The 23,972-nt window shown below is 43.6% G+C and overlaps 4 protein-coding genes across 8 annotated transcripts in view; 1 reads left to right on the top strand and 3 right to left on the bottom strand.

The window, feature by feature from the left end:
- Nucleotides 1–302, bottom strand: part of jph3a (junctophilin 3a) — a 13,403-nt gene extending 13,101 nt beyond the window's left edge. The window contains exon 1 of the mRNA XM_035157293.2: nt 1–302. This exon is cut by the window's left edge and continues 1,320 nt beyond it. The gene's annotated coding sequence lies outside the window, so the exon portion shown is untranslated.
- A 3,314-nt stretch (nt 303–3,616) lies between these two features.
- Nucleotides 3,617–10,592, bottom strand: psmd13 (proteasome 26S subunit, non-ATPase 13). The gene is made up of 13 exons (XM_035155717.2): nt 10,457–10,592; nt 8,826–8,904; nt 8,442–8,476; nt 8,296–8,351; nt 8,163–8,206; nt 8,013–8,099; nt 7,605–7,776; nt 7,421–7,500; nt 7,196–7,321; nt 6,359–6,421; nt 4,425–4,505; nt 4,187–4,303; nt 3,617–3,847 (listed from the first exon to the last, which is right to left on the bottom strand). The coding sequence occupies exons 1-13, from the start codon at nt 10,555–10,557 to the stop codon at nt 3,752–3,754; spliced, it is 1,137 nt and encodes a 378-aa protein (XP_035011608.1). The 5' UTR covers nt 10,558–10,592; the 3' UTR covers nt 3,617–3,751.
- Nucleotides 10,593–10,984: 392 nt separating this feature from the next.
- Nucleotides 10,985–15,365, top strand: sirt3 (sirtuin 3). Of its 5 annotated transcripts, XM_035155719.2 has the most exons (8): nt 10,985–11,154; nt 11,237–11,282; nt 11,853–12,032; nt 12,126–12,358; nt 12,438–12,538; nt 12,967–13,128; nt 13,615–13,827; nt 14,445–15,365. In XM_035155719.2, the coding sequence occupies exons 1-8, from the start codon at nt 11,076–11,078 to the stop codon at nt 14,466–14,468; spliced, it is 1,038 nt and encodes a 345-aa protein (XP_035011610.1). In that variant the 5' UTR covers nt 10,985–11,075; the 3' UTR covers nt 14,469–15,365. The 5 variants fall into 5 exon arrangements, with proteins under 5 accessions (XP_035011610.1, XP_035011609.1, XP_035011612.1 ...); XM_035155718.2 differs by having other exon boundaries at nt 11,853–12,358; XM_035155721.2 differs by having other exon boundaries at nt 11,082–11,154; nt 11,237–11,307; nt 11,853–12,358.
- A 968-nt stretch (nt 15,366–16,333) lies between these two features.
- On the bottom strand, nt 16,334–23,738 carry drd4b (dopamine receptor D4b). The gene is made up of 4 exons (XM_035156178.2): nt 23,201–23,738; nt 21,955–22,067; nt 20,762–21,357; nt 16,334–18,211 (listed from the first exon to the last, which is right to left on the bottom strand). The coding sequence occupies exons 1-4, from the start codon at nt 23,507–23,509 to the stop codon at nt 17,985–17,987; spliced, it is 1,245 nt and encodes a 414-aa protein (XP_035012069.1). The 5' UTR covers nt 23,510–23,738; the 3' UTR covers nt 16,334–17,984.
- Between the last annotated feature and the right edge of the window lie 234 nt (nt 23,739–23,972).

The raw sequence follows: 23,972 nt of genomic DNA, 5'->3' as shown, positions 1-23,972 counted from the left end.
CACACACACACACACTCTCTGAACGCACACTCCTTCTCTGAGCTCTTAAAGAGATAGAGACGGAGGGATGGAGCTAATAGCTGCATGTACACATCTCCCTGCTCTCCGTCCCTTCGGGGATTCATCCTCCTCTTCCTAATTATCCAGCCTCATTTCTCTCTCTCTCTCCTCCCAGAATGAAAAGTGGTCGTCAGCAGTCGTCCTCCTGAAAACTGGAGGTTTGTGAGCTCATCGATCCGCTGTCACTCAACCCTCAGCTTCACTCGGCTCTTTTTCTCTGTTGTTTCACATGAACACAACCAGTGGAGCGAGCGACGACCACGGACCCACAACGACCTTTTCAACAGCACAACGACCACGAACCTACGAGTAATTATCAGTGAGGGAGCTTCATCACCAACACAGACGCCTCATATCTGATCAATAACAGCAGCAGCCTGCTATTGGAACTCGATCTGTCAGGGAACTGAACATCTGTGGGTTCGGACGCTGACGACGACACGAGATGAATCTGCAGCGTTTAGAGATTTGGTTTGAAGGAAGGAGTGGAAACATGAAATCACTGTTTCTGTAGTGGAAGAGTGAGAAACACAAACTGACTCAATTCATCTGAAGGTTCAATGACAACACACACACACACACAGACACACACAGACAGACACACACACAGACACACACACACACACACACACAGACAAACAAACAGACACACTTACACACAGAAGCAGCTTTTATATGTGATGATATTTTGAAAAACAATCTGTGAACACAAAACACACAAGATGTTCTTATAATCAAAGTGAATGAAGAAGTTAAAGCATCGAGAGAGTAACACTGTACTACCCGTGTTACTGCAGTGTTCCACTAGAGGGCGCACCAGAACTCCGACAGTATCGAACGTTTACAGCGTAAAGAAAACCCGATGAACCTGGAGGACGTTTTCCTGTCGTTACTCAAAGAGGATCGTCATCGTAGATCGTGAGTGACAACACTGCCCCTACTGTTCATGTGCATATTGCATCTTGCGGATTCACCTGACAGATGTTTGTGAGTCAGCCGGGAGTCGTACACACACGTGCTGATAAAAGCAGAAAGAACTCGTCAGCACCATCATCACTCAAACACAAACTGTCACAGTGTCACTTTATTAGGTACGGTTCATAAAATAGAATAAAATAAACCTGTTACACAAACAAAACAGTTCAGATGAACGTGGGGTTTTGAGTTGGTGAAAAACTAAATGTTGACGGAACTAAACCTGTAATAACTTGTTTGTGATGTTCTTACTCACGTTGAGTTAAGAACAGAGGAAGTTGCTCCTTGTTAACATCTATGAGACAAACAACATGTGATTGAATTTGATTCTGAGACGACGACACACATTCATTCATCTCGGAGCAACATCTCCCAAACAGGATGTAGAATGTTTCTGTTCCTCGCAGACGCAGCGTGAACGTGACCCGTGTGTTCACTGAAGCACAAGAACAAACACAAAGTTCTTTTCAGTCACCGACAAAGAATCTGAAAACGACACAAATGAGGCAGAAAACATCGCTTTGAGGTTTTTAAAGGACTCTGAAGCACAATGTGAAAATAAAATCTGTTTAAACTCTTCATGTTACATGCGATCGTCTGAGGATTCAACCTAACAACCAAAGGAACTGTTGGGGTTTAAGCAACATGACATTCACCTGCTTGTTCTTAAGTCTCTGCTAACTGGTCCAATTAGTGGAGACTAAGCAGATACTTAGTGGAGACGATTACCAGTAAAGAGAGGGAGCGACTCTAAGTGCAACACTTCACTGACCATGAAAACACAACCACAGGAAGGGTTTTCTGTTGTTCGTGTTTTTCTTGCTGTGATCATGTTCGTTTTAATCATATTCACTTGTGCAAGTGGAACATTTGTGTTTCCTCATGTTGCTTCGTCCACACACTCGCTAAAAGATATGGCAACACAATGAAGACAGACACTTAAAAGAGTAAAAAAGTGTTAAATACGGCAAAGAAACACAAAACGTCCACAGAGACACAGAATTAGCTCCAAACTATAAAAAATAGACACAAATATAAATTTTATATTTAAATGAGTCGTTTGTAGATTTAAAGAAAAAACATCAGACGTTGAAACGTGATAAATTCATGACGGCTCCCTAAAGTGAAGCCAAATCCTCTCCATCGCCACCTGGTGTCTGGCTGCAGATCGCAAACTCTCCTCCATGTTATCACGTGGACCAAATTAACAAAAATCTAAGTAAATGTTAAATAAAAGTTGATCAAAGTTGCTTTCTGTTATTTTAGGTCGTTCTTATCACACTGAGGCCGACGTTTCCTACACTACAGGAAGCTGTTGACCAATCACAGCAGACCTTATCAGAAGGGGGGGGTCTTACTGAAGCAGTGTTAGAGACAGAGGCTGAAAAGAGGAGCAGCAGCGATGGACAGTCTGAGGAACGTGATCCTGAACTTTAAACATGAAAAGCATGAAAACATTTCACTGTCATTAAAGTTAAATGATCGACCTGAATATGAACAGAACTCGTCTCTTAAAACAAGTCAGACCTTTTTCTACTATTATGTAAATTACTTTCTGAGAATCATCAGTTTAATTATTTTGATTCTAAGTTTTCATGTGGAGACAAACGTGATTAAGAGATGAAATCATGAAGGTAAATGTCTGGATGACAGATTTAGATGTTTCACTCATCTTGATGTTTGATAAGTCTTCAGGTGAAGTGACAGCGCCACCTACTGGTAACAAGAAATAACCCTGGTGTGACGACTCTAATCAGATTGTCATGGTTTACACTTGATGACTGCTCAGATTTATTAAGAGTTTAAATCCTCACAAAATAAATGAATGAATTTATTAATATTAAAACATCGGTGCTTGTGTTTATTTGGATGAACGAGTCCAGGAGACGCTGATGTTTCAGAAAGTTCACGACACTCAGATTCACTTTCTCTCAAAGTAAAACTGACCCAGATTCTCTGCTGACGTTTTTCGTTTGACTTCTGTGATCGTAAAATTAATAATTTTGAGATTTCAAGCAGCAACTTGATTAAAAACAATTATGTGGGAAAGTATAGCAGGAATTGTTCTCACTATTTTCAGACAATCAACATGAACAGAAAATTACTTGTGCAGCATTTTCTTAAAAACTCCATAAATGTGGAAATGGTTTCCTCCTGTTAACTCGTGGAACAGTGACGAGCTGAGGATCAACGATCTGTAGCTTCATGTTGTTAAAGTGTTTGTGTTTAATGTGAAGTCACAGAAACTTGACTCTTCTCAAACTGTTTCTCAGTCACTTTGCTTCTCTGTCGGATTCTTATAGAATCTCTTTATATATTCTTATAGTTTATAAGTGTAACATAATGTTCAACATGTAAATTGTGAATATGCAATGATGGGATCAGATTAATGAAGAGGAACATTAAGAAACATGCTTTCAAGTTGTGCTGCAGTGAAGACTCTTAACATTCAGGTGATAAAACTATAATAAATCAAACAAGTGTCACCTTTGAAGAAATAAAAGAAATAATGTATATTAAGCTAAAAACTGGCACTGATGACTTATTTTATTACTTTTCTAGACAATATTTTCAGTCCATGTGGTGAAGAGGATACAACCCGTTGTTTATTAGTAAAATACCAAAGTGTCATTTACAAGTTGGTAATGAACAGAAACAGAAGAAAGAAAAACGATAGAAAACAGAAGCTTGAGGTTTCCACTGGGACGGAAGCTGTTCAGGTGAGGATGTCGTGGGCCTGCTGCTCCACCAACATGGCCATGTTCTTCACGTCCCCGCACCAGAAGTCCAACCGCTCCTTCATACCTTTAATCTGAAAGCACAAACAGCAGCTGAGAGCTCCACCTGCAGCCAGAAGCTCAACAATCAGCAGCTTTCATCCAAGTTTACCAAGACTAAAGAACTAACTCATGCTAGTTTCACTGTTTTCACCTGGAAAAGCTGCTAAACATCGGAGAACTTTACAACCCAGTGAGTCGCTGTCAGGTTTACATGTCGCTGCTGATTGGCCGACACCTCTGACACACCCACCAATCGAGTGAGAACGAAGCTCGAAGCAAAGCGTTGAGGTCGCCTGCAGCGCCACCTGAGACCCCTAGAGGGCGCTGGGGGGATTCATCTGTACCAGAACAACAACTCAAGGTGCACTAACCTGCGGCAGGTCCAGGACTCGGGGCTGCACCCAGGTCATCTGCACCTTCTGGTCCACCTCATCGATGTTCCCTTTAATCAGCCCCACAGACAGAGCCTTCATCACCAGCAGCTCCACCTGCAGGACGCACACAGCTTTACATCCTCACGCTGACAAACCTGAAGCGCTTCAACAAACAAATGAGCATCTCAAGTTCAACCTGAGGAAACCACGTGACTTAAACTCGTCCTCGACTGACCTCATTAACGGGGATCTTGGCGCTCTGAGCGATCTCTGTGAAGGTCAGCTGTCTGTGGTTTGCAGGACGAGTGAAGGTCATCTGGAAGGAGGAGACGAGGTCAGTGATTTCAGATCCTTGTGTTTAAACCTTCAGAGAAACGGACACGTTCTTCTGATACAGAACGAGACGACGAGAACATCACACACGTTCTGAAGAAACTGCAGGTTTGGTTCGTTGGACCTCGGACAAGTGTTTGTTTGTTTGTTTGTTTGTTTGTGTGTTTGTGTGTTTGTGGCCTATTGATAATTCACATGGGTTATTACAGAGTCATATTCCCCCTGGTGGCTGGCTGCAGTATAGGTCATACAGGGTTCCTGCAGGTTTCAACAAGTAAAATTTAAAACTTTAAGACTATAATGAATGAAATTTACGATCTATGACATGAAGGATATTAAAGGGCGGCAGATGTCTCACCTTGTTAAAGCCCTATGAGACAAATTGTGATTTGTGAATATGGGCTATACAAATAAAATTTGATTGATTGATAAATTCCCAGAATCACCGACACGTCGTCATAACTGAAGATAAAGAGAAGCAGCTGAGAATAAAGCTGGAAACATCAAACACAGAGACCGTGGGTTTCTTCAGTCTTCACCACAACAAGCTGCGTGAACGCAGATCAGCTGTGACATCACTCAGCACTTCTGGTTTCCTAGTTTTATTACAGCGCGTTAATATCTGAGTCACTGAGAAACACACAGACGTGACAAAGTGTAAAGGCCACAAAACAAAGAATCGTTACATTAACGTTGAAATAATTTAAACTACTTAAACACACTTCATCACGTTTTAACATATTTAAGACTTTTCAAGTCTTCAAATTTAGATTATTAGTCTTATTGACTTTGAGATTCCACAGAAATCCTGATCAGAACCTGGCGTCTTAGCAGCTGTGAAAAATCAAAGAGCAAAGGTCATGTGTTTGATAAAGTTTGGTTTGAATGAAGTAGATCATATGATGTAAAAACAAAGATGTTATGATTGACAGCTGAGCTTAAACAGCAGCTTCCTCCGTTTGGGACTTTTCTGTCTCAACGGTTCAACTCTGTTGAAACCGTTTGAAATTGGTCGACGGAAGTTTCACATTTCATAAATCACATGAACGACCTCGAGCAGCCGCCATGATGTAATTTAACTCTCCACACATTCAGATAGATTCCAATTCTTTTACATGTGGTCGGCAGGAGGAGAAACTTCAGAATCACACCTGTCGATTTCTGTGTGTATGACAACATCCTGCTGCTCGTGTGATCACAGGAATTCACTCTTGAATTCTGTGAGAAAACGCTGAATCATACATGAAGAAAAACACGAGTCCTAAAATACCAACAGATAAACCTTTCAGACACAAGGTGGCAGTGTGATCAGACACAGGCCTCGTCTGCTGCCTGTTTAACACCAGAGCAGTGTGAGTGGATATGAGGCAGGTAGATATCTACAGGTGACTGACAACACATACAACCATCACACTGCAGTGAGGACTCAGTTTACCTCTGGAATATTACAGCAGATCATAGCCAGTATAAAACTGTTAAGAGTATGAGTGTAGAGTGTGTGTGTGTGTGTGTGTGTGTGTGTGTGTGTGTGTGTGTGTGTGTGTGTGAGTGAGTGAGTGAGTGTGTGAGTGAGTGAGTGAGTGAGTGAGTGAGTGAGTGTGTGTGTGAGTGTGTGTGTGTGTGTGAGTGAGTGTAGAGTGTGAGAGTGTGAGTGAGTTGAGAGTGTGAGTGTGTGTGTGAGTGTGAGTGTGTGTGAGTGAGTGTGTGTGAGTGAGTGAGTGAGTGTGTGTGTGAGTGTGTGTGTGTGTGTGTGTGTGTGAGTGAGTGTAGAGTGTGAGTGTGTGTGAGTGTGTGTGTAGAGTGTGTGAGTGTGTGAGTGTGAGAGTGTGAGTTCACCTCCATGACACAGAGCAGCTGGATCTTCTGCATCAGTTTAGCTTCATGTGCTGCGAGGTCGGGCTGCGACCAAGAGAGAAAAATACACCAGAAACATCAGTTATATTTAAATTAAAGAAAAACGTCTGCTGGCTCTGTATTTGTGTTCAACCTGATTTAACCTCTTCTCATTCTTTGTCTCACTGAACAAATACTTATTTCCCTCCATGTTTTAAATTCCAGCTAATTTACAGAAACCTGAGTCATCCTCAACATAGTTATTGCACTGCCTTTTATATAGAGAATATAAAACCACTGTATATAGTATTTCTACTCATAGTACTACTACATCTGTCCAGTGCTCCTACTTCCTTGTGCTGCTGTTTCATTTGAGAGTTTCCTCTACAAAGTTTAATTAAAGGTACATTTCATCTCTTTTTTGTGTCTGAAGCTAAAATCAAACTATCGACCTGAGGCTGTGACCAGATGATGAAAGACACTAAAGGAGGTGACAGGTAAATAAAACATCATTTCTAGTCATTCACCGTTTAGAGGATTTAAAGTCGTGCTGTTAAAACTTTGATTGGAGTCACGACTGATCCAAACAGTAAACAAGCAGTAACTGAGATCTGATCATCTCACTGTACAACAAACATTTCATCCCAGTTAAACATATCCTGTGTGCTAATCTTAGTTTGTTCTACATGTACATCACATCTATCTTTATTCTCTTACTATGTCATTTACCAGGGACGAGCATTGTCATTTAAAAGAACAATATAAACCAGGGAAAAAACATTTGATAAAATAGACATCCAAGAACAATTCTGAAACTGTGAGCCCCCCCCCGTTTGTTACCTGTTGGCCCCAGGCAGATTTGAAGCCCTGGAATTTCTCCACGTTGCCTCCATTGAAGGCATAAAGTGTGTCAATGAGCCACTGTTTGTCAGTGTTCCTCAGAGACTCCAGGACAGGATGCATCAGCTGCAGAGACATGTCAAACCTGGTTAGCACACCGAGCTTCAGCTGGAAGACAATAAAACATCGTGGAGGAGAAACGTGTGTTTATAGAGAGAAACCCACCAGCTCGCCAAAGTTATAAACTCCTTCTCCCAAGAGTCCTGCCAGTCCGAGCGTGAAGGCCCTCTCCTGCTTCTCCGTTTCTGTGGAATCAATAACATACAAGTCGTTAAGCTGCTGATGGGACTTGACAAACTGCGTTTCGAGAAATCAAGGCCAAATGGTTTCCCATCATGCCTCCGCTCACCTGGGAGGTCTTTAATGTCCACACATCCGAGGTAGCGCAGGGCGTCCTTGTAGTAGGAGGCGTGGTTCCCAATGATGCGATAATACTTGCTGGAGAGGTCGTAAAACCGGCCGTGGACGGACGTCACCCCGGGCAAGTTATTCAACTTTTCCTCGACCTCTTCAATGATTTTCTGGAGGATAAAGACGAAATACATCGTGTTCATTGTTTCATCAGGACGTCAAAACTTGTATATCTTTATTTAAAAGACCTACAGCAGAGACAGAAGTTACAAGACAGTGCTTCTGTCACTGTGTCCTGACGACACCTCCCATGTGAGGAGGATGTAGTGTTCCAGCTGAAAGAGGTGTGAGGCTGGTTGTGTGTCAGCAGCTTGTAGAAGAGAGAGGAGATTCTAGGAGCTCTTACCTTTGTGGCAGGAAGATCGTTGATCTCCAGTTTCAGTTTGCCAATAGACGTCTTGCAGAGAATAGTGGCTTCGTCGTTGCTTTTCACCTAAAACACACGTGTTCACTTTTTGCTCACAGAATTTATTATTCAAAACTGTCGTCATCTTACCTTTTCCTTGGTCTTCTCGAGAAAAGTGATGGCATCTTTAGGATCTGAGAACAAAAAGCATTTTCTTAAACACTCAACAAAAAGGTAGAAATTCTGCAGAGAGATTGCCTTGACTCTGTCGTGTTGTGATTACCTGTCATCTGTCTGGTAACATACAGAATAATCTCCACAAGGGACAGAGGATTGATTCTGTTCATGAAGAAGGTCAAATAAATTAGCATCAAACCAACAGTAGATATGAACAGTAATTGTTCTGCGGGTCCAGCAATTTGACGTCACCTGTGTTCGAAGTCACTGATGAAATTTTCATAAAGCTGTAAGAAGAAAATACACTTTCAGATCAAAGAAAATATATAAATGTTCACCTTGTTTTTAAAGACTTTCCTTAACCTTTTGAAATGTCTGTATTAGTAGATATTTCAAATACATTTCAAGTAAACTTTTTCCACCAGTAAAACTTTGTCTTTTGTAAATAAAACCATAGAAGCAAGAACAATCAGTTTATCAACACGAGATATAAAAGCTGCAGTGATAGAATAAATGATCAACCACTTCATGAGTCATTTATATATTATTACAGACAAGAGACGACATGTTTCAACTCTGTGGAAACAAACATATAAATCAAATCTGTGGTGTAAGTTTTAGAGCTGCTGCAGTTACCGGAATGAGGCCATCTCCTGACTTGAAGCAGGGATCCTTCACGAAGTCCGTCAGCTTCAGAGTCAGCTGATGCCACAGTCTGTCAGGAAAGACACATCGTCAGTCACCACATCTGGATACACTGCATGACTACAGCTGTGACATCACATCTGGATACACTGCATGACTACAGCTGTGACATCACACCTGGATACACTGCATGACTACAGCTGTGACATCACATCTGGATACACTGCATGACTACAGCTGTGACATCACACCTGCATGACTACAGCTGTGACATCACACGTGGATACACTGCATGACTACAGCTGTGACATCACACCTGCATGACTACAGCTGTGACATCACACCTGGATACACTGCATGACTACAGCTGTGACATCACACCTGCATGACTACAGCTGTGACATCACACCTGGATACACTGCATGACTACAGCTGTGACATCACACCTGCATGACTACAGCTGTGACATCACACCTGGATACACTGCATGACTACAGCTGTGACATCACACCTGCATGACTACAGCTGTGACATCACACCTGCATACACTGCATGACTACAGCTGTGACATCACACCTGGATACACTGCATGACTACAGCTGTGACATCACATCTGGATACACTGCATGACTACAGCTGTGACATCACACCTGGATACACTGCATGACTACAGCTGTGACATCACACCTGGATACACTGCATGACTACAGCTGTGACATCACACCTGGATGACTACAGCTGTGACATCACACCTGGATGACTACAGCTGTGACATCACACCTGGATGACTACAGCTGTGACATCACACAAACATTTCCCCATGAAGTAATGAACAGGTACTTCGAACCTACGGCCTTTTCAGGAAAGTGAATTTTAGGCTTTAAGACTTTTCTACTCTTCTTTAGTTTGCTTGTTATTTATTATTAATTCATCTTATTGTTTGTTGGCTGTTCATTCTATGATGGCAACTAATTAACTATTCATTTGATTTTCATCATGCATTTCCCATGAATATGCACATTACTAAATGAATCAAATAGAAACGCCTGGTGGTGTTTACCAGTCTAATGTAACTCATGACAGGTCCAGATCGTACAGATGTTCATTGACCTGGATATGATCACATGACATGTTCGTGATTTGTGCTGCAATATAAACATTTAAGAGTTAAGGACTACTTCATTACATTATAGATTATATATAATAATGAGCATATAGAGAAGATACAGACATGTTTCACACTCTGTTGTTCAGCCTCGTGTTCCACACACCAGGAGTGTGAACTTGTTTTGCTTTGTAAACGTTTCAAACAGCTTGAAGTTAGCAGGAGGTGTTGATGTGAGGAAGCTAACAACCCGCTGAGATCAAACACATCTGACCACTGGATCAAAGCTTTAACACGTGACGTGATGGATCATAAGATGTTAATAACACAGCTCGTGAGTTAGCTTCTGGTTTACTGTTAGCTGCAGGTTAGCTGTTAGCTTCAGCCTCAGTGTTAGCTTCAGGTTAGCTGTTAGCTTCAGGTTAGCTGTTAGCTCATGACTCAGCGAGCATTACCAATGAATGGGTGAGCTAACGTCAGCTAGCCTGGCGCTAGCGGAGTTAGCCGCTGTGCTCACCGCTTGTTGTGGAGCTCCTCCAGGCGGTGCCACTCCGCCGCCATCTCCGGGGTGGAGCTGCGGCTCTGCTGCTGCTTGAGGAACCCGCTGACATCTTTCATGGTGGAGAACTCGGGTCGGATCCGGGACTCGAACGTGTGATGTGAAGCGAACGTCCAGGAGGGTCTGCTCCGCTGCTGGCGCTATGAATGATGGGAACTGGAGCTGCTGCGTTCACGGTCTGCTCACAGAAAGGGACAAAGAACAACTGCTACAGCGCCTGAGGTTTCTTCACGAAGTTACTGCGGTTTGTTTTGTTGTCACGCTTTTGTTGACGTTGTGAGTTTGTTTTCAGGAGCCCAGACCGGATGTTAACAATGATGATATGTATTCTCACTGCGCGTGTCAGTGTGATTTCAATGTGGACGTGAACGCGACAGACCCCTTCACGCTGAGCGGGGGCTGATGGGAAATGTAGGAGATCTTTAGCTGACACAGCTAGGTGGCTAACAACCGAGCGACCGGACATATCAGCGACAGTTAGCTTAGGTTACATCAACTGCACTTAATGTGTGAATGTGGCATGTCACTGTAGTTGTGTAGTTTCCTGTAGTTGTGTTGTTTCCCGTAGTTGTGTATTATGGCTTCTTCTCTGGTCAACTCCTCATTAATGTCAACGGTCAGACTGTGTGTGTGTAGGAGACTCTGCTCTGCACAGGGTGAGTACACACACAGAGACCCACTCACACACACTCACACACACACACACACAGACCCACTCACAGCTGTGTTGTTTTGCAGGTTGTGGTCGGGGGAGTCCAGCTGCAGGTGCAGCAGCTCAGTTCAGGTGCTTCACTTCTCTCTGGATTCAGGTTCATGTTCAACCACAGGTTTAAAAATCAATCACAATTCAAATCACATGTACAGAATGTGTTCAGTTATTTTGATAAAAACACATATTGCTAATTAATCAGGAATATTATTGTTAAATGCTGAATTGTTGAAGCCTTTAATTTGAATCAAAGTGTCAAACATGGTCTGATTCCAGCTTCTCAAATGAAAAGTTTTGCTTTGTTAAATATCACCGTCCGATTCAAACAGTTTGAATCAGAATCAGCTTTATTGTCACTTTCATTATAAAAACCCAACAAACATGAGAGTGAAGTCTTCCACAGGTCGGAGACACGTTTAGAATAAAGTCGTAGCACTGATGCATTCATGAGTGAAATGATCATAGTTAGTGAGAGGAGACATTTGCAGATGTTGATGTTGACACTGGCAAAAATTGGTGGATGATATTCTTTCCTGTTTTCTGTCATTTTAAAGTGTAAAGCATTAATCAATGAATTGATAACATATGAAGTAAAGTTGATGCAGACAAAAGAAACTCCTTCCTTCTTTTACTGCTTCTTCACAGAAAAACCAACTTCTCCTGGTGCGATGGAGCTCGAGGACTTCTTTCCCGTGGCGGCGGAGCAGCGGCGGAGCAGCTGACCCTGGAGGACATCGCCAAAAACATTAGAGAGCGGCAGCACCACAGGGTGGTGGTGATGGCCGGCGCTGGGATTAGTACACCGAGTGGCATCCCTGACTTCAGGTACCAAGTTCTGATGTGTTTTCCTGCTCCTGTCACATGTGGTATCTCGATGAATCTACTGTGGAGATCCGGCGTGTTGTCGTTCCCTCACAGGTCTCCAGGCAGCGGTCTCTATGACAACCTGCGGCAGTACGACCTGCCCTACGCGGAGGCCATATTCGAGATTGGCTTCTTCCACCAAAACCCTCATCCCTTCTTCGCCTTGGCCAAAGAGTTGTATCCAGGAAACTACCAGCCCAACCTGACCCACCACTTTGTCCGCCTGCTTCAGAAGAAGGGGCAGCTTCTCAGGATGTACACGCAGAACATTGACGGACTGGAAAGATGTATGTATCTACGAATCCACTACACACGGTTGATACTGTCTCCGAGCTCACGATCTCTAACTTGTGTGTGCGTATCAAGTGGCAGGGATTCCTCCTGAGCTGCTGGTCGAGGCCCACGGTACGTTCGCCACCGCCACCTGCACCGTCTGCTTGAGAAAATATGAGGGCCATGATCTGCGAGTGAGTTTCAACCCAAACTCCCAGATTTGAAATTGAATGATGCCTTCAGACCAAATATTCATTAGTTTATGTGTGTTTTTATGTTTTAAAAGTGTTTTTATTCCAGTGAGCTCGGCACTGTCATCTGAACAAAACAAAAAACACACCTGAAACTGGAAACACACCCCCGAGATGTGACACTGTGTTTGGCTCGTCTGACGTTAGACTGATAAAAATGTAAAGACTTTTGTGTTTGCTCCAATTTTTCCTGAGTTAAAATGATTTAGTTCCTAAATCTTATTAAATCTGTGTCGATGAGCAACATCTGACATTATTGCACGTTATCTTCATGCTCCTCAGGTCGGTCACAATAAAAGGCCTCAACAAGATGTCAAATTAAAATCAGCCAACAGTCATTCTATATCTTTTATCTTTCTATGTCTCTTCAGCCCGATGTGATGAGTGGGATTGTCCCTAAGTGTCCCACCTGTAAAGGGGTGGTGAAGCCTGACATCGTGTTTTTCGGAGAGGAGCTTCCACGGCATTTCTTCAAGTACCTCACAGACTTTCCTCTGGCAGATCTGCTGATCATCATGGGCACGTCACTGGAGGTGAGCACCACCAGTACCACCAGTACCACCAGCACCACCAGCACCACCAGCACCACCAGCACCACCAGCCTCAAACCACGTCATGCCCTGTCAACATGCATCCAAACAAAGTGGGACTGACAGGACTGATACTTCTTTATATTTTCATGTTTATGTTTTTAACAGTAGGTTTTTGGTTTGTTGCTAAAAGTGTGATCATGAACTGAACACGACAAATAACCGTATGTTTGTTTTTCTGCAAGACAATTTTATTTTTATAGTGAAAACACAACGAAATACATGTTGTTATTCACTAGAATGTCCCTCGGAGCTCATTCCTCACATCAACCAAGCTGCACTGAATCACACAGACGTATAAATGTCTGTCATTTACATGTCTGATTTTTTCTTTTCATCAAGATGCATTTATTATTCCTTAAAAAACCTTCGACGTCATTTACAAAGTAAATGTTGAAAATCCCTTATTGTTCCCTCTTTGCCCTGCAGGTGGAGCCCTTCGCCAGCCTGGCAGGGGCCGTGCGCAGCTCCGTCCCTCGCCTGCTCATCAACAGGGACCCGGTGGGGCCCTTCGCGTGGAGCCGCCGGCCCCAGGATGTGCTTCAGCTGGGCGACGTGGTGAGCGGCGTGCAGGCCCTGGTGGGCGCCCTGGGCTGGACTCAGGAGTTAGACCAGGTGATGGCTGCTGCTGCTGCTCAGGAGGTTTGTTAACAACCGTATTTAACTCTGCAGACTTTATTCATTTAATCAAAAGATTTGGTCTTAAACCGTCATCACGGCTAAAGAGGAATCACAGCTCTTATACCATCAGGACATACAGAACATGGAGCTGCACAGATTATGAATGAAGACAGACAGATATTCAGGAGAATCATTTCTAATAGAAAAGCATCTTTTATTGATATTGATTGGATCTCGTTGGTGTTTTTTCACCTTTGGACGGAGCCAGTGTTTCCCCTGTTTCCTGTCTTAATGCTAAGCTAAGCTAACTGCCTGCTGACTGTAGTGATGTGACTTTTCTTATCCAACTCTAACAAAGCAAAGAAACTCCTCCTGTAAATACCTGCACGGATCTCTCGCCTGAGTTTGGTCGTTCAAACATTCACAGAAATGTGGCTCGTGTTTGTTGGGTAGAGCAGGAAGTGAGATGTGATCACATGATCTCAGGAGACCCATTCAGGTGTGAACAGACGAGTGCAGAGCGGATCACTGGGATCTCTCAGGACCAGGTCTGAACGAGGCCTGAGTTTTTGACAGATGTGCTGAGCGGGCGACACTAAAATTCTCTCTCCTGTTTCTGTGTGTACGTTTTTCTGCAGGCGACAACAAAGACAGAGGAGTGAGAACGTTTCACTTCATCAAGCTGCAGGTTTCACTTTTCATCCCTGCACTCAACACCGAAAAGTAAAAGTCACGTGACTTTCTGTGCACATTGTTGTTGGATCACGTTCTGACAGAAGTCGCGCTTACGTCAGGGAGACTTGAATAATGACCTGCTGCAGTTAAACAGACATTTCCTCATTGAACTGTCACTGAAATACAGGTAAATACAGGTAAATACATGTAAATACATGTAAATACAGGTAAATACATGTAAATACAGGTAAATACAGGTAAATACAACTTTGGATCAGTTGTCACTTCAGATAAAGTGATTACGTTTCAGTGGTCAAAGGTCAAAGGTCACAGTGACCTGATATGAATCTGGGGGGAAAGTATGTAGAAATATGTACAGGGAAACTGCACTGGGTGGCAGAGGGATACACTGGTAACAAGAAGAGAACTGTTGTACCCTAACCCTAACCCACAGTGAAGATGAACAATATTGTTTTTTATTTATCTGCCTCCAGTTTGTTTTAATGTTGTGTCAAAATGCTTCATAAGAAGTGCAGCTGCAGACTTTGTGTTGGCCTTTATATGGAAGATCAGAACCACCACACCAAGGGTTTTAACTGGAAGACACATTATAGCTTAATTTTAATAATAATAATGTTTTTTTGGGGGGGAGGACTATTTTCAGCAGTAGGACTGTTGTTAACCCTCAACAAGAGTCAGGAAATAATACAAAGTTAGTTTCACTTACATGTTGCACTTTGTAGTTTGGCTTTTTGAAGTTAATGTACCGACGTGATTCTTGTTCTGGTTTGTTCCTCATGGTTGATGCACTGATTGTGATTCTGATTGTGAAAGTGTCAAATGTAATGTAATGAATTCAGTTCAAATAAACATGCACTCCTAAATGTTGCCTAATATTTACTTATACACACACATATATATACATATACACAGTTTATTTTTTTTTTTCTTCTTTTTCTCCTCCTCCATTTGTTTCCTCTCCTCTTCCAACTCTTTCTTTTGCTCATTCAATCCTGCACTAAGCAGCTACTGTCAATATTTGTACTATTATGTGAACAATGTAGGGGGGTTGTGGGCCCATGTGATGCTTAACACTTCAACATGTATTCATATATATATATATATATATATATATATATATATATATATATATATATATATATATATATATATATATATCATCGTTGTGTTGTTCAGCCCTGTTCAGCCCATCAATCATCTCTTCGCTCTCCACCCCCCCTCCTGCACCTCTACACACACACAGTCATGTTACCTTGAGACAGGGGGCTGGACTGGTACCGGCTGGGTGGGGCTGAGAGATGACATCATACGGAGAGGAAGCACGAAACGAGACGTTTCAATAACACATTTCTTAAAATGTGTGACTGTTTTCATACTCTGAGGCCCCCTACTGGCCCCTCAGGTCATTACGGATAGTAAAAGCCCAGAACATCTATTTGAAACAATCAACCACCCAGTTCAAACTATTGGAACTTCCAGGTTCAACAGCTGCACTGAACTTCTGAAGCAGATGAATTCAAAAATCTAGTAATTTTGGCCAATATACAAACACACTTACACAATGATTCACGCTACTCTGGTATTTTTCCAGTAGATTACATATTTGGATACTTACCCTCGACGTGCTTCCATTATGGACGAGGTCCTAAGGCACTGAAACCCAACTGCCTGATTGAAATGACTAAATTGATGCATGAGCAGGCAGCTGGTAGTTGTTCAATAAAACAGAAGAACATGGTGTTAAATGAAATAAACATTGTGACTCTGATGATTCTCTGCCCTTCTGGTTCTGGTTCCGGGCTGTTTGTTACAAAATGACCTGAAACTGAGCTGAGCAGTAGAAAGATGACGTCTTTTATTAGAAAGGCTTCCACTGAATTCGTGGTCATGGCACAGTCACAAGTACAAACACACACTAAAATCTATTTAACATCATACATACATTTTAAAGCAAATCTGATTTTCTAAATAAAAGCCACAGTGGTCCTGTTGAGCAGGTTTATTCTAATGTTCTTTATCAATCTGAGCGGGAATCATATCGAGTTTATTCAAGTTGTATTCAAGTTCTGAAATTAAATTAAAAAGACAATTGGAAGTTTTTGTCCAGTCTGAATTCCTCAAACTATTTCTCAAGAAAAGAGTTTGAACTTGAAGAGCAGGACACAAATAAATCTACATCTCAAAGATTCCATTTGAACAACAACCTTCTCTCCAGCTGCTGCCTCTCATTTTAACAATGTTTTCACACAACATTGTATAAATACATTCAAATGACAATTGTGATTTTGTCCTAAAATAATTTGGTATTTAGTCATAAAAAAAGAAATGTTTTCATAATAATACTCATTTCAGAATTAAAATGGTCATTTCCTGCTTTTGTATTTTTGGTTAAACTTTTATTAAAACCCTGTTTGTCATTTCCGTGAAGTCTGGATGTCAGTGTGTTTACACTGAGCTTTTGAATATGGAACAGAAACGTGTTCCTGACCAGTTTAAAATGTTTTGACCGTTGAATGTTCTCAGTATTTTTAACAGCTACAGATAGTTTGACTTAAATGTCACATCAGCCTCGTGTGGACTGAAACAGCAGCAGGTCAGATGAGCTGTTCCTGGATCAGACGGAACCGGCTTCACTTTATTTACACATTAAAACACGTCAACATTAATGCAACAATAGAAGAAGAATGTCAAAATGAGCCGTGGTGGCACATTAGGAGAGTAGACAAAATATTTCATTGTAATTTGAACCATTAGTAATGTGGTCACGAGCCGGGCTGACGTCAGACGCCCTCGTCTCTAAACCAATAAACAGCAGGTACTGGGAGACTCCGCCCCTGTCGATGACGATGACAGGACGTAGTCATGCAAAGTTCTTCAGTGTAAATCAGAATCAAATATTCAAACAAGCCACAGACCAAGCGAACACAACAAGAAAGATGACGACAGATTGTGAGAGCAGAGAACGTGAAGAGCGCTCAGACTGCAGCTCGCACAGGAAGTAAAGTGATGCTTCAGATCTCTGACTTCAGGGGAAGACCTCACTTCCTTCATGCAGCCGCTTCAGTGTCATGACTTCCTACATGTGTGTGTCGGTCGTGATGAAGCTTTCAGCTCAGAGTCGTCCTGCGGAAGCTCATTCAGTCTTTGATTAGAATCCACATCGTTCACTGGATCTCAGATCTCAATGATCTCCTCCTCTCAGACAGAAGAGTCAGCAGCTTCCTGCTCAAACATTTGGTTTGGACAGAGAGTCTCAGAAATCAGACCCACATCACCAGGAGCAGCGTTTTACAAACACTGAAGAACAGGCTGAACGTTCATCTGTGGTCAGATCAGTCGTCCTCATTGACCGGCCTCCATCTGCAGCCTGGCAGCGCTCACACAACAGTCAATGGGTTCAACTGGAAGCTGCATCAAGATCATCTGAGCCGAACACCTTCCTGTTCCTGACGTCTGCTCGTATCCAGTCTCCCTCCTTGATCTCAGCGCCTCAGTGAAAGCTGCAGCCAGCAGCAGCTGCGGAAACATTTCTTGAAGAATTTCTTGAACTCGGTGTTGAAGATGGTGTAGATGATGGGGTTGAGAGCACTGTTGACGTAGCCCAGCCAGGTGACGGTGCTCATCAGACCGGGCGGGATGGCGCAGGTCAAACACAAAGCTCGTGTTGTGTGGACGACGAAGAACGGCGTCCAGCAGAACAGGAAGCAACCTGCATGAACATATGAGAAGGGAAATGTAGGTAGTTCAATTCAATAATCCGCCATGTGACATGTGACAAGTTCCCTGACACGTCTCATGGTAATCTGACCAGTAGTTTGTGCATAAACCTGCTAACCAACTAACTAACTGACAGTCAGACGTCCTTAGTGAAGGAAATAATATGAAATGTCAAAGGTCTCAAAGAATTAAGATGAGGTTTGTAAAGGTACATTTTGATGTAGCTCTGCTCATCAAGGTCCAGATTTACAAAAGGCAGATGTGAAGCAGGACTTTCTTCAGTCAAAGTTAGTTTGAATCCAGAGGGAACATGTGGAGCTGTGAGCCCGAATCATCCATCACACCAAAGTGTGAAGCAGCTGTATAATTACCCTCCTCGTTAACACTCCAGAAATAAACCTACAGCACCTGCCGTCTGCTTTTTAACTGTGAACTCAGACTCTCAGAGCTTACAATTCAAAATTCACTTTTACTCCAACAGTTTAAACTCAGTCGTTGCTGCAGCTTCATCTCCAGCTGCTGACAGATGTGCTGCTGGGTACAATCACACAACTAGTTATTTTTCAAGTTTGAGACTTTAGGCTTGTGCCTTTAAACTGTGCAAGTTTCATTTGTAGTCTACAGGTGAAAAACACCTTTACATAAAGAGGAAATAAAGAAACTATGGGCTGTGGTGAAAACATGGTGGAGTAGTCAGTGTGGAGGGGTTAACCCTAACCCTGACCCGTCTACATGTCTGTGATCTCTCGTCACATCAAAGAACGTTCATCAGATAGTTTCACTCTCGGTCTTTTGGAATCTTTCTCTTCCTCTGCCACTCACAAGAGAACCATCTGTTTTCATGGTGAGGAGAGAAGGAGAAGAGTCAGAGGCTCAAACCAAATGATGCTCCTCTGTGAACGCTGTGCATAAAGTGAACACAAGGACAGAAGCTAATTCCGTCTCTGTCTCACCTCAGGGTGAAAAGATGATTTACAGCTCAGCCTAAACCGAATCCTCCAGAACAAACTGGTGAGAGCGTCTCTACGCTGATAGCCCAGCATACCGCTTCTCATTTCCCTCATCACCTGTGAACACTGAATCAAACTGAGGACGTTTGTCTCGGCTGACGTCTCCTGGAGCTGATGATTTATTAGTGTTGAGAGAGGATGAGATGTGTCCTTTTACTCCAGGAGACGGGTTAGGTCCTGTGTCCCGGCTCTGCTGTCAGTGGGACACACTTGATATTCATAAGATGCATTGAGGCCGGATCATGACAACTGGGTTGTTCTGTAAATGTAGTTCAGGCAGAATTTCAGGAGGCGACAGCAGGAGATCACTGCTCAGGGGTGAACAAGGAATTTCAAGATCAGAGATATCGTCCGATCATTAATCAAATGAAAAGACTTAGATGACGACTGCACCTGTAGAGGAACCACGTGAGGAAGCAGAATATTAACGCCTCACTCGGCTCAGACTGAACATGTGAAATATACAGAATGGTGTGTGTTCTGTGAGTCGTCCTCTGTCACCAGAGAAGAAACAGACGACAGCTCAGTTCACAGTGAACACAGGACCATGCTGGTTTTAGTGTTCAGCCTCACGTGACTCTGATGACAGCTTGTGCTCAGCACTCGGGCTTTACTGAAACCTTTAGTTTGAATGGTCTTATTGTGTTTTACCTCCAGTTACTGTCAGACATCTACTAACCTCTGCTCAGCTGCAGTTTGAACACGGATGACGGAAACAACAGAATGAAAGTAGCTGTGTGTTATTGTTCAGAACAGAGAAGAAGCCAGAGCAGACTCACATGAGACGCTCAGATCGTCTGTTGCATAATAATTGGATTGAAGGCTTTAAGCTATAATGGCGCCGCTCGTTGAAAGATGGCCAATCAGAAGTGACTGTTATCCTGAGTGACACGAGCCACAACACAAACAATCATTAACCTGTAAACACACAGACGCCACAACTCTCTCGTTCACACGTGAAAGAAAAACCAGGAAACAAAATGAAGATGAAACATGACACACACACACACACACACACACACACACACACACACACACTTCAGTGTAATTACTCCCAACTGCTGCAGTGTGGATTTTCACCTTATTGAAATATTCAGCACTTCAACACTTCACCTGCTGCTCAGAACAATTTCACTGGAATTTCTCCCTGAATGAGTCGATTGTTACTTTTGAAACAGCAGCTGATCTGTTTCCTCACAAATATTCAAGAGGAACTAAAGAAAACGTGTTTGTAGAAATCATGAGGAGATGAGGCTGTAAACAACAGGGGGCGCTCTTCTGTCCCACGTTTCACCATCAAACTGAAACATATTAAACACTTTGTACTGAGGAAAGAACTTGTTGTTTGTGTTGCTGTGGCTTCTCGTGCACAGAGTGGATCACTTTAGCTCTTGTTGTGTTTCAGGGCCACTTTGCATTAGATCCTGACCCAGATGGGTTTCACGGGCTGATGCAGATCTCAGGGATTAATGGTCCTTGGACGTTATTTGAGTTATTGCTGCTGCAGACGACGTCCTCTCAGGTTCACTCACCTACTACGACAGGCAGCACCCTCATGGCCTTCCTCTCCCTGCTGTTGATCTTCGCTCTCTTCTTCCTCCGCTGCAGTTGGCTGAAAGTCAGCGTGGGGACCGAGTTCTCTCTGTACTTCCGAGGATAAGGAATCTCCTGCTTTCTGCAGTCGTCTGAATCGTCCAGCCGAGACTGGGCCAAGTCCCTCTCGATGATCCTGGGCAGAGGCATGGGCAGAGGCCCGGGGATGGTGCCCGCCAGCGGGGGGAGGGCGGTGGCGACGGCGGCGTGCTGCAGCTTCCTGCAGGCCTCGATGCTGCTGCGTAGTTTGGCTCTACGAGCCTCCTCCCAGTGCTGCAGCCCGCGGAAAACACCAAAGTAGAGCAGGAGCATGATGGGGCAGGGGATGAAGAAGGAGCAGACGGAGGAATAAACAATATAGTTGCTGTCCTCCAGCTTGCACTCGCTGGGGTCGCGGTCGGGCACGTTGTTGATGCCGAAGAGGACGGGTGAGGCCACGGCCAGGGCCAGCAGCCACGTGGCCGACAGCAGGACGAGCTGACGCTGGTCCACATGCTTACGGTTATAATTCAGAGGGATGGACACAGCGATGAACCTGCAGAACAAAACAACAGTTAACGTGGTACAGAACATTTCATTGGCTGCAGTAAATGTCTGTTTATCCCTCCACAGCTTTGTATTTCTACTGGACACACTTAGGAATCAAACATGTGATGTCTGTTTCATTGAGTTTTTAAGCCCAGTGTTCCCTCTCTTTTATATCTGTTTTGGTCTCCACCATCCAACATCAGGCTCTTTATCTGTGAGCTGCTGCTGAGGCTGATGAAAACATGTCGAACACTGACTCCTGATGTTACTTCACAAAGATGTGTTATCGGTTTATATTCCAGGAAATAAGTTCAAGTGTTGCTTAGTTACTGAAATCAAGGAACAACTGAATTTTTTGGGGGCAAACAAACATGTTAAAGCAGGAAATGTTCATTTACTCAAAGTACTCGTTCTGATTTATATCTTATATTAAGAACTTGTGTTTACAGAAGAATAATAAACTACAGATGTTTTATATTGAGATTCATGGTCTCATGCAAAATGAGAAAGTTTCAGTCTTTTGCTTCAACTTTTAAAAACAATGACAGACACACACACATACACACACACACACACACACACACACACACACACACACACATACCTGTCCACACTGATGGCACACAGGTTGAATATGGAAGCTGTGCACAGCAACACATCCATGGTCATCAGGCCGTCACACATCAGCATGTTCAAGGTCCAAACACCACCCTGAAACTACACACACACACACACACAGACACACACAGACACACACACCCTCATTAGCTGGCCCAGATCTCCAGTGTGTAATCCTCTTGCACCACTGCAGCTCCTGTTAGGATAAAAACATTCCTCCTTCAGAAACTCTCTCCACTTTCTCCTCTTCTGACTTTTTCCTCCGAGAGAACCAGGGAAGCTTTTTTAATCCAGCGAGTGGCAACGGACAAACCAGCAGATTAACTGGTCCAGGTAACCAGATTAAAGAGGAGTGGAGGGAGGCCTCAGCAGGGAGGTGTTCAGACGGCTCTAATACTTTAATAAGACAGATATTACACCTTTGAAACCTTTATATTGACTGGAAATATTGTGATTTATGATGATGCCTCTGCTGACAACCCCGTGTGAATCCCCCCTGCCCGAGTCTTGAGCCCTGAGTGAAGAGGTGAGAGACACAGCTCGGCTCAGAGCTGCTTGGCCTCTTTACTTTCTGACGTGGTCGATTGTTTCTGCCACTGGCCTCTGACCAGATTAGTCCAAATGTTGATCCTATTTATAATTTTACCCAAGATAATCTGAAAATGTGTTTGTTTAGTGTGTTAGATGTTCTTGCATAGACCCACAACCCTCCTACAAATGAGCAAGATGCACAAAGAAACACAAAACAACACAGTCACACTGTTGTCATATTGTTTCCCTTCATTGTTGGTTTGCTGGTCTTTTTGAATTTAGCATCTCATGCGACTCTGTTTCTTTTGTGTCTTTTGTAGTTGTTTTGTATTTGATTGTTTGTGTCTCTGTATCTTTTTATCTTTTTGTGATAGTTTTGTTATTTTGTGTCTTCGTGATGTTTTTGTGCATCTCTGTAGTCATGTGGTTGTTTTGTGTCTCTTTGTTTCCTCTTGTCTCTGTTTTCGTAAAACTTCAGTGTAGAAGCTGCTCCACACACACACACACACACACACACACACACACACACACACACACACACACACTGACACACACACTCTCTCCAGCGTAGACCCTCAGACCCTCAGACCCTCAGACCCTCTGACCTATGACCCTCTGACCTCTGACTCTCTGACCCTCTGACCCTCTGACCTCAGACTCTCTGACCTCTGACCCTCTGACCTCTGACCTCCATCTCTCACCTCGGAGTAGACGAACAGCGGTAGAACCATCAGCGCCAGCATCAGATCTGCAGCCGCTAAACTGACGATGAAATAGTTGGTGGTGGTTTTTAACGCCTTCTCCACGTGCACGCTCAGACACACGAGCACGTTTCCCCCGGTGATGACCACAATGAGTAAGATACCGAGGATGAGCGCGGGGACGTTATAACGAGTGGCCACCGGCACCGTGTGGTTCAGGTCCGAGGAGTTGACCGACATGGTCCCCGGTGCGGGGACTGACGCGCTGCTTGTCCGAAGAAGAGCGTCTCTCTCCGGTGTGTTTTTCATCTATGAGCCGTGTCCAGCAGCCTGGAGACTCTCCGGGGACGTGTGGCTGAGTTTCCCCGTGAAGACGCTCCTCGGAGCCGGTCAGTCTCTGCTCCGAGCCCCGTGCGCTCCGTGCGCTCCGCGCGCTCCGAGCTCCAGACGCACAGCCTCGTGCGGCTCCTCCAGCGCCTGACGCACATTTACTGGACTGTGACGAACCGCTGCAGCTTCGTGTGTCTCCTCAGTTTCCTCCTGCAGGAGGAATCAGGAGCTTAAATCCATCAAATCCACTTATGAGGCTGCGCTGCTCTGCGGGAAGAGTCAGGACATCAGCTGTTCCAGCAGGAAACTGTGGAGACCAATCATGTGTCTGAGCTGCAAGAAACAGAGATCAGTCCCCAGGAGAAACTAGAATAAAGATCATCACCAGGAGAAACTAGAATAAAGATCAACACCAGGAGAAACTCGAATAAAGATCAAACAC

Source organism: Hippoglossus stenolepis, chromosome 1 (genome assembly GCF_022539355.2).
Source record: "Hippoglossus stenolepis isolate QCI-W04-F060 chromosome 1, HSTE1.2, whole genome shotgun sequence".
In the NCBI taxonomy this organism is placed as follows: Eukaryota; Metazoa; Chordata; class Actinopteri; order Pleuronectiformes; family Pleuronectidae; genus Hippoglossus; species Hippoglossus stenolepis.
The sequence above is the reverse complement of the archived record's forward strand: the minus strand, read 5'-3'. Positions and strand labels throughout refer to the sequence as shown.

What these genes read in the sequence shown, in the direction of transcription:
- sirt3 (XM_035155718.2), top strand. Translation starts at nt 11,076, where the DNA reads ATGGCTTCTTCTCTGGTCAACTCCTCATTAATGTCAACGGTCAGACTG. An exon ending in GAGACTCTGCTCTGCACAGG is followed by an intron (nt 11,155 to 11,236) that starts GTGAGTACACAC and finishes GTTGTTTTGCAG; the next exon opens with GTTGTGGTCGGGGGAGTCCA. An exon ending in GGTGCAGCAGCTCAGTTCAG is followed by an intron (nt 11,283 to 11,852) that starts GTGCTTCACTTC and finishes GCTTCTTCACAG; the next exon opens with AAAAACCAACTTCTCCTGGT.
- drd4b (XM_035156178.2), bottom strand. Translation starts at nt 23,509, where the DNA reads ATGAAAAACACACCGGAGAGAGACGCTCTTCTTCGGACAAGCAGCGCG. An exon ending in TGTGCCATCAGTGTGGACAG is followed by an intron (nt 21,358 to 21,954) that starts GTATGTGTGTGT and finishes TTTGTTCTGCAG; the next exon opens with GTTCATCGCTGTGTCCATCC. An exon ending in GGTGCTGCCTGTCGTAGTAG is followed by an intron (nt 18,212 to 20,761) that starts GTGAGTGAACCT and finishes ATGTTCATGCAG; the next exon opens with GTTGCTTCCTGTTCTGCTGG.
- psmd13 (XM_035155717.2), bottom strand. Translation starts at nt 10,557, where the DNA reads ATGAAAGATGTCAGCGGGTTCCTCAAGCAGCAGCAGAGCCGCAGCTCC. An exon ending in CAGGAGATGGCCTCATTCCG is followed by an intron (nt 8,477 to 8,825) that starts GTAACTGCAGCA and finishes TTCTTCTTACAG; the next exon opens with CTTTATGAAAATTTCATCAG. An exon ending in CCAAGATCCCCGTTAATGAG is followed by an intron (nt 4,304 to 4,424) that starts GTCAGTCGAGGA and finishes TGCGTCCTGCAG; the next exon opens with GTGGAGCTGCTGGTGATGAA.